Below are 9,558 nucleotides of genomic sequence, written 5' to 3'. Positions count from 1 at the left end.
GTCATACTTTTATGAGATAAAATTTTCTAACACAGCAATAAATAAAACATTTATGTAAAAACATTTTTTTTTTTTTTTTACAGATTCAACTAGGAAACAAATCCTTCAAATAATATCAAATTATAAAATTCTGAGCCCATTTAAAATTTATTACAATGCTTATATAAATTTAAGTAATATGCCCAAAGTAGTTTTAACAAGGATTGTTCTGGTAATACTTTTTTACAACTAGTCTTAATATGATTTGATAGAACAGAAAGCAATGAAATGTTTTCCACTACAAATAAAATACTAAGTAGTGCATTAGCAGTTTTTTTTACAGATTGTCAAGAGAGAGATATGAAGCTGCTTCCATAGAAGATACTGCAAAGAAAGTAAAATTATTCTTTTTCCACTTCTAAATCCTTATCCTCAGTTTCTTTTGGATGATCATCAGATGGTAACATCGATTTACTTATATCTCCAGACAGTTTTCTTCCTGCAAAGAAGGCAAATCTGCACTTTTAAGTTTGATTACAGACGAATATATAGACTATTTTTTTCCAACATACACTGAGAAATTATATGAAGATGGAAAAAAAAAAAAAAAAAACCTGATTAGAAAAAATACATTTTCAATATTAGGCATGACTCCCATGGCCTTTAATAACATCAAATACTTACTGAGGGATCACTCTACAAGTTTTTGGTATGTGGAGACTGGAATCTTGGTTTACTCTCCCATAAGCCTGAGGTTCTCTGTTTCAACTAAGAAAGTTTATTCTGATTCTCAATGGTTGTTTCAAGGTGTTCAAAACTGGTTCAAGAAATGGGAGATTTACGACATTATTCTCCTCAACCCACTGTTGTGCTGATATTGTGATTTTAAGATGCAGTGCTCTCATACAAATACAGCCACTCTCCAAGAACTGCCGCAATATGCAGATAAGGAATAATTGTTTAAAATGTCACAGTATTCAGTTTCATCAATAACAAACAGTGGAATAAGTCCAAACCATGTGAAACATACTCTTCCCATCATGTTACCATCGCTTAACTTCAGTGTTGGTGTAATAAAAAAAAATGGGTGAAACCATTTTTTGTGCATATGTCATACCCAGGTGCATGAAGCTGATACCTGGATTGTGCAGTTTGAGCCATCACTCTACACACATTTTGACACTGCTCCAGTGCTTTCATCTCTATACTAGGAGAGCTGACAAAGTGCATTAGTAGTCAGACAATTTTGGCTTTGGGCAGCTGTGCCACCCTGGAATCCATTCTATGAAGTGTTTTCTGTGGTTGTTGGTACTACACTTATCCTAATTCTGTCAACCATCTCTCAAGTCTGTTTGTGAACAGCATTTTAGCAATTTCCTCTCATTATCTATTTCAACTGTTGACAAGTTCTAAGGGTTGTTAATGATGGTCTACATGGATTTGGATGAATGATTTTATGTATGTCTGTCATTTGTATGACATTTCTAACAGTTGATTTTTGGTGTCCACACTTTTTTCTACCTTGTGAATGGATATGCTCAGTATGTGACAGCCTACTATCACACCTCTTATGAAGGGATCAGATCCTTTTCTTGTCCAATTCAGTTTCTTCTACCTGTCACTGAGTGTGCCTGCCTTTTTATATAACTTACTTTTAGATGATGCTACCACTATGCTAGATGGTACTACCATCTAGCATAGTGGTAGCATGCTAGACGTGACCCCTGGAATTAACCATTACTTTTCGGGGGTGAGGTGTTTCAATACATGTTATAGGATAGCATATATATTATACGAACAAAAAGTATTCAGATATCCTTCACATATTATGTACTCTGAAAGAAGTCCCCTGCGCATGAGTATCAGCTCAGACATACCAATAAATGCATAAATCCTGTGGGTTTGTCTGTGAATCAGAATGCGCTGTTTTTGAGCAGCAACAACAATCCATGTTTTGATTTCAAGTCAACTTCTCTGCCATTGTTCACATTGTTCATTGATTTGTGCTACAATGTTCATTTTTTTTCTCTTTATATTTTCCTATTTATTATAATTTCGTTTTTATATACTTTTAATTTTGTGTATTATAATTTCCTATGTAACTTTTTCTTTTCCCACTTTTAATCATCTTATGTATAATTTTCTGCCTTAATGTAAAACTCCTAGCCATGTTGCCATGACAAGTATTATTGTTCCTTAGCAGCAATAAAGAAATTTAAGTTAACTTACAGACTTCCAATGTGGAATGGTGGCTCAATTTCACATCAGTAATCTTTCTGTGTGTGCAACTGTGACTGTTCTGAACTTTAATAAAAATTTCCACAGTTGATTTTGCAAAGTTCAGAAGACTGTGAAGGTACATGCCTCACACATGTCATCTTTGGAAAACAAACATCATGGAACAGGTCCAAGGTTGACACACTGATGGATGTTCCATCAGTATGTTCACTATCATGATCCAAGGCTGTGCAGGGAGCTGCACAGCCTTGGGTTGAATGGTACAGCAATGTCATTTCTGATGTTTTTGGACTCTAGAACATTGATAAATCTCACTAAACAGTGTTTTGTTCCATTGTACGCTAGGCTGCTCAGAGGATGCTTCTGTCGGAGTATATATCATCTCAACAACGAAGTTTGGTGGAAGTGGTCTGATGGTATTGGGGTTTCAGCTGGTTTGGATTTGGTCCATTGGTGGTAGTGTTTGAAATCATGATGCTCATGAACTGATTGGATGACTTAGTTATGTGCTACCTACACTGTGGCAGTACTAGAGAAATGGATCCTGGCAGTATTGTATGGCAAGGGTCATACAGGAATAGTTCAGGGACAATGATGTCAAAAATTTATACTGGCCAGCTCAGAGCCTGACAATAAACTCACTGAACACCCATGGAACTAAATGGAGCACGGCTTTAAGTTGCAGCCAAAACAGCTTTCTCCCAGACCAACTTTGACCTTACAGGAGGAAAGATGCATATTTTGGCTAACACCTATTGGAAGTTGGCAGAAAGCAAGTCTAGGCAGGTTGAGGATGTCATACAAGCCAGAAATGGCCCTTTTATTTACTAAGTTTTTGAATTAAAAGCTCATATTCACTGTATTCACTTTATTTTTTATATTTATTCATCATATACTTTTTTATATGTAGTATGAAGGTAAGAAGTTTTAAATGTGAGTGTTATATTTGTTAGATTGTAACCAAGATCCTAATGTGGCCAGCCTATGGCTCAGGGAACGTTTATAAACAAAAGTTGAATGAAATGGAATGGAAATGTCCTTTCTGTATACACTGTATTCCCCATATTCAAATTCTGCATCCCTTATATCTGAGTGACATCACATCTCTGATATGCCCACAATGTCTGTATTTGACGATTTGACCAGCACGTTAAATTTATTTACTATGCTCCTAGCATTGCCGTACATGCAAGTATATACTTCTGCCTGTGGTTATTGTTAATCTATTAGTCTGTGTCTAACTTCAATGGAAAAGGGACAGGAATGAGCAATGAAAGAGGAGGCATCAACAGAACTTACAGGGAGGGACGGAGAGGAAGGATATTTTATTTTTTTTAGTAAAAAAATAAATTCATATAATGAATTACAATTTTTTAACAAAAATAAAAATTGTATATGAACATGGACAAGTCCTAATGGCTAAGTCTTCAATGAGATAAATTTTATAATAAGCAACAATAAACATATAGTCAAAGGGAGAGGCCACTGAATAGCAAATGGCAAGATATAAAATAAGAAATGGGAAAGAAATTAACTTAAAATACAAAAAACAAAAGGCGCCTCCGTAGCCAGGTGGGAAGGAGCAGCAGTGCGTAGCACACGCTTCTTGATTAGACCGGGATTTGAGCCCGTCACCACCAAATACGGAGGATGCGGAAAGGTCAGGGAATGACCATCGCATATTCCCGGAGCAATATGGCCTTAGTTGCTAATGCTCCTAAAAACCAAATAACAACAACAAAAAACAAACATGATTGACACTGAGTTGAAGATGGAAAAAAATAAAAACAGAACCACAATAGAACAAAAAAATAAAACTGATGACTGAAGATAAAGATCTGAATGAAATCAATTAAAAAATTGATGCAAGCTAAGAAGTAAACTTCCTATGAACACGTGGAAGGATATCTTACCAAAATACTGAAAAACTTTTAAAAGTAACCCTTTATTTAATGAAAAAAAAAAAAAAAATTAAAAATAGATGCATCAGTAAGTGGAAAAAAAAAGATAACAGCATTTAATACAAAAAATATTATGGGAAATCAATAGGAACAATAAGAGTACAAAGTTAATCAGAAGATCTCTGACAACTGGAAGAGCAGAAATACTAACAAGAAAGAATTCTAGAGAGATTTGTACTATAACAGCATAGAATGAAGCATAGAGAACATTTTCCAAGATGAGATATTAGTTTGGAAGTGCCAATAAGTCTTGGAAGAGGGGGTTGAGTTTTCCCTGTGATCAATACAGGAAGACAGAACTACAAGTGATATTATTAAAATTAATATTTAGCAAAACATTTTGCTAAATATTAAAAATAATTTAAAAAAAAAGGAGATAAAGAAAATATAGAACTATTAGTTTAACAGGAGCATTATAAAATTGCAAATTAAAAAAAAAAAAAAAAAAATCATTAATAGAATTGTGAAACAGCTTGACAAAGCTGTTTCACAATTCTATTGTTAACAAACAATCCTGCTTGTCTAGCCATTTGATTTTGAAAATGGCCTTTGATTCAACTAAAACTTCTATTATTTTAAGGGGTATAAAAAAGTAATCAAAAACATTAAACTATACAGAGTGGTGGGAGCGTGTTCTGAGCACAGGGATGAAAGAAAGTTCAGATGGCCATAAATGCTTTCCTTCTGAGTAATAGTCATTTTCTTTATTTCACAGAGTGAAGGTAAGGAAGTTTGCTGAATTAAATTTATTTATTAAAGTAATTAATGAATATTGTGAGTGACTGATGAAAACTTTCCTTTACATCTACATCAAAGTGTTTGAAATGGCCTCAAGCAGTAATATACGTCTCAGAGAGTCTTCTCATAGATTGTTGCATACGAAAATTCCCAGACTTTTGAACCATTTTACGGCACGTTTCCAATGGAACTTGCTCCAGCAATGCAGGTCATTCCTCCTCCTCCAAGAGATGCCCATAATTCTGGTCCTTAAGATAGGTGGTAGAAAGGAAAAAAATAACCAATGAGGTACATCAATGATACATCAGCATCAAAGGTACATCAGCTGATGTCAAGACTGTATGATAGGTAGGTATAGGTATAGGTATGTTGAGGGTCTGACGGCTCCGGGGATTTCTCCCATCTCCGCGTATGTTCTCTGTATCGAGTGACAGTACCCTGTCTATGCCAGAGGTTTAAAAATAATGTATGGGTCATGTGGTATGTAGTTTGTTGTGCCCATTGTTCATCCGGCCTGTTGGCCGCCGGGCCCCCAGTGGGACCCGGCGTTACCATACCTAGCGACGGGGACGCCGGCCGGGTGTACCAAGAGACTAATTATACTCTGGCAGGTCCTGCCACTTACTTTCCTGGGATTTCGGTGACGAGGACCTAAAATAAAGGTTGGAGTTATCGCTAAGTTGGAGTTATCGGTTTAAGTAAAATTGCATTTAGAAAGCGCTGCGTGGGGTTTTACGCTGAAAGAACTATTTGTAGAGAGCCTAAAAGGTCGGGCAAAATTTGATGTGATTTAAATTTGGACATCTGGGGCAGTCGCTGTACAAGAGAAAGTGTTGGGAGGGGAGGGTGAAGACTGGGGGGATGAAATAGGAAGAAGAGGGGTCGGATAGAGAGGTGACCCCACATTTTCAGTGGGGCATGCCCATGCCCCACCAGAGTGAAAATATGGGGAGGCGAGGAGAGGAGAAGAGCAAATACCCCCTCCCCTCCCGCTCCCCGGAAAAAAAAAAAAAAAAAAAAAAAAAAAACCGCACAAGGGAGTGCAGTTTTGGGTCGATAGTAGGCCATTCAAATCATCCTCAAGTCTTGTCTTTCTGTGGTATGGTGAGTTTATTGCTTGTGTTTTTTTTTTTTTTTTTTTTATTACTTGTTTGACCTCCTGCATTCTTCCTAGTTGGGTTGCCTTTGGTATATTTCTATCATTGTTTTCCTTCTAGAAAATAGATCCTGGGCATATTGACTGAGTGCCTTGTAGTCCTCTTGAGTGTCTAGCAGTCTGGGTTCTTGGTTGTCTGGGATATATTGGATTGACGTTATTAGCTGTAGTCGCAGGTCGTCATACAAATCGCACTCAAACATTAAGTGTCTCCAGGACTCCGGGTTGCCACAGGGACAGTCCGCGTTATTTATGATACCAAGTTGGTGAAGTTTAGCTTTAAACGGGCCGTGTCCTGTAAGGAGAAAGGTGGTATTTCGACCAGGGTGAAACCACACTGGCGCCTTAGGGTACAGCTTGGTGACAGTGGGGAGGAATCTTCTGGTCACTGCACCTTTTTCTGTGTTGCTCCATCTCCTCTGCCAAATCTGGATGAGGTGGTTGGTGATTCTTCTCTTCTCATAGTTGCGGTCATTAGTGATGTCAGTGGTGAGGTCATACATCGTAGCCGATGTGTTTCTGGCAAGATGGTAGAGCAGACCACAGCGGGTAGCTTCGAGATCCAGGGGTAGAACTCCTACTAGGACTTGGAGGGCAGCCGTGCTAGTTGTTCTAGTTGCTCTCGACATGGTAAGGAGGATGGTCCTCTGAATGGTTTCGAGGATCCGTTTATTCACTTCTAGTGCCGCCCTCGCGTACCAGACAGGGGAGCCATATGTGATGGCAGGGATGAAGAGAGCATTGTAGTACAAAGACAGGGTAGTACGTCTGAGTCCCCAGTCCCTGCGAGTGACTCTAGCGAAGAGGGCCGTGTATCTTCTTATCTTTTGTTTAATATATTCTAGGTGTGGTTTGAAATTTAATTTTCTGTCCAAGATTATTCCTAGGTATTTAATCTGTTCGCACAGCTTAACTGTTTTGTTCTCAATCTTAATTTGTGGTGGTCTCCTTAAGTCTAACGTACCTTTTAGCAGCACCGAATTTGTCTTGTCGGGTGCTAGTTTGAGCAAGTGTAGCTTCGTCCAATCTAGCAGCTTTTGCAGGGCATCATTTGCTTGGATTTCTAAGGAGGATCTGCTGTCAGCCTCGATGGTCAAGATCAAGTCATCTGCATAGGCCTGGGCCTCCACACCACCCAGATCCATGGCGAGGAATTCGTCCAGGACAAAGTTCCACAGGAGCGGCCCCAGGACAGAACCCTGGGGGCAGCCCCTGTGGACTGGGCGACTGAGGCATTTATATGGTGTGGTAACTTGCACTGCTCTATCAGCCAGGTAATCCTTCATGCAATAATAAAGATTCAATGGAAGGTTGGCAGCTCTGAGTCTCGCCAAGACGCTCGGCCACCAGAGGGTGTCGAACGCCCCAGCGAAATCCACTGCGATTACGAGGAAGTATTTCCTTTTACAATGGGCGACTCTAGAGAGGAGGTTCTGTATTGCTTCGATAGTGGATTTGCCAGGAGTAAATCCGTATTGCTTTGTCATGTTAGGATTTGCTTCATCATAATGCCTTGTGATTCTTGTATGTAGCAGCCGTTCGAATATTTTACTGAGGGTTGGTAGCAGGGCTATGGGTCTGTAGGAACTAGGTGTCTCTGGTGGCTTTGTTGGGTTTTTTAGGATCAGTTTTAAATTTGCTTTTTTCCACTGTAGTGGATATTTACCTGCTTCCAGGCAGCAATTGAATAGTTTTAGCAGTAATTCAGGTATATGTTCCGTTGCTTCTTTTGCCATCTCCGGTTCAATTAGGTCCAATCCAGGGCATTTCTTATTTTTCGCGCGGCTTGCTGCATCCTGAATTTCTTCTAAGGTGAAGGGGGTTTCTATTTGGTCATTATTATAGGAATTGTTTGCTTGGCAGATAGCCTGCTGCTCATCTGTTAGTGTTGTTGGCAGCTCCTGAAGGATGTTGTCCAGGATGTTCCCAATCGACTCCTCCCAGGTTATGGTTAAATTTCCTTGTGCTGTTTTGGTGGCTGTCACGACTTCCCCCCTGGGGAGTTTGTGAGTGGTAATTTTGTATACCACCCCCCAGGGGTTGCTGTTTCCTGACCCTTGTACCAACCTCTCCCATGATTCTCTTTTATTTTTCTTTATCTGTTCAGTATAACAATTTCTAGCGATTCTATATTGGTTCCTGAGTTCAGTGACTTCTTGTTGCGGCCAATTCCTCCTAGCCCTCTGAAATTGTTTCCTTCTGTGTTGAACTATTTTCCTCATTCGTGTGAGCTCTGGAGTCCACCAGGGCGTGGCCCCTGCAATGGGGATTCTTCTCTTCATGGCTTTCTCTGCTGCTTCTGTTATTATTTTTGTTAAATCTTTCTGGAGTCGTTCCGGGTTTTCGCTCCAGCATTCCTGCTCCCTCAGTGTGTGTAGGTATTGCTGGCCTGCTGTGCGTAGAGTCTCTCGGAAGGTGTGCCAGTTTGCCTTGCTTAGGGCGAATCTATTTAGCGTGTGCCTGTCGGCAGCTGTTCTTGTCAAGTTCCTTTCTAATGTGAAGGTTATTGTACGATGGTCCGAGGTCGTCCAGGCATTTCTAACCGTCCAATTTGTGATGTGGGTGTCTATGTTTCTTGTGGCTAATGTTATGTCAATCTCTGCTTCCCATAAGGTGTTGCAGAAGGTCGGGAGGCAGAAGGGTTGGTTTTTAACAACAAATATGGAGTTGGCCAGGTGCTCCTCGAGCCTTTGCCCATTTGTTGAGCCTCTTCTTTCAGGCGTGGTACTGTGCCAGAGGGGGGATCTGCAGTTGACGTCTGCCCCCACTATTATCTTGTGTCCGCTTAGTGCAGTTTGAAGATTCTCCAGGTATGTTATCGCATAGTCGATTTCTGCCCCTGGCCTGCAGTATAGAGCAACCACATAAAGACTTCCCAGAGAGGTGACAAGGTGGGCACATGCTGCCCATGGTGTGCAGAATTGTGGGATTTTTGTGACCGTGATATGGGGGTTCCTGATTATCACAGTTGCCCATGGGGTTTCATCTGTGTACTGCACAATTTTGTATTTAATAGGATACCCCCGTACTTGCTTTTGGTGCGTGTACGGTTCCAATATTATGAGGATGTCAGCATTTTCATCGTCAGCTTTTAGTCGGACTTGCTCCGCCACCGCTCTGGCACGCTGTGCATTGAGCTGGTGGAATGTGAGAACGCTGGAGTTGAATTGTTTATGGTGTGTGGCCATAATCTATTCTCTGTTGGTAGGAACTCTTGATTTTTTGGTATGTCGGACACCCAGTATCGCGGATGGAGTGTGAGTGCTCCAGTTTCAGACTCTTACAGTTTGCGCAGGTTGGTGCGTCGGTTTTGTTGGGGCAGGTATTGTACTCATGCCCTTTGCCAGAGCAGTGGCCGCAGGTCGGCTCTCTTTGTGTGCAAGTATGAGTGGTGTGGCCATATCTGCAGCAGCGAAAGCACTTGGGTATGGATATATGTTCCCTGTATCTCAGGCTGCTCCATTCTATATATATTCTGTTTTGGGT

General features: G+C 40.3%; 1 protein-coding gene across 1 annotated transcript in view; it reads right to left on the bottom strand.

Annotated features, from left to right (window-relative positions):
* Positions 1-371: 371 nt before the first annotated feature.
* LOC150087340 (ubiquitin carboxyl-terminal hydrolase 20-like) overlaps positions 372-9,558 on the bottom strand; it is a 561,531-nt gene continuing 552,344 nt past the window's right edge. The window contains exon 21 of the mRNA XM_090372003.1: positions 372-478. Within this exon, the coding sequence (XP_090228129.1) occupies positions 381-478 (98 nt within the window). The 3' untranslated portion in view covers positions 372-380. The remainder of the gene's footprint in view (positions 479-9,558) is intronic.

Source organism: Mastigoproctus giganteus, chromosome 4 (assembly GCF_048544385.1).
Source record: "Mastigoproctus giganteus isolate SK-2022 chromosome 4, ASM4854438v1, whole genome shotgun sequence".
NCBI lineage: Eukaryota > Metazoa > Arthropoda > Arachnida > Uropygi > Thelyphonidae > Mastigoproctus > Mastigoproctus giganteus.
This window is presented reverse-complemented; position numbering and strand designations above follow the sequence as displayed.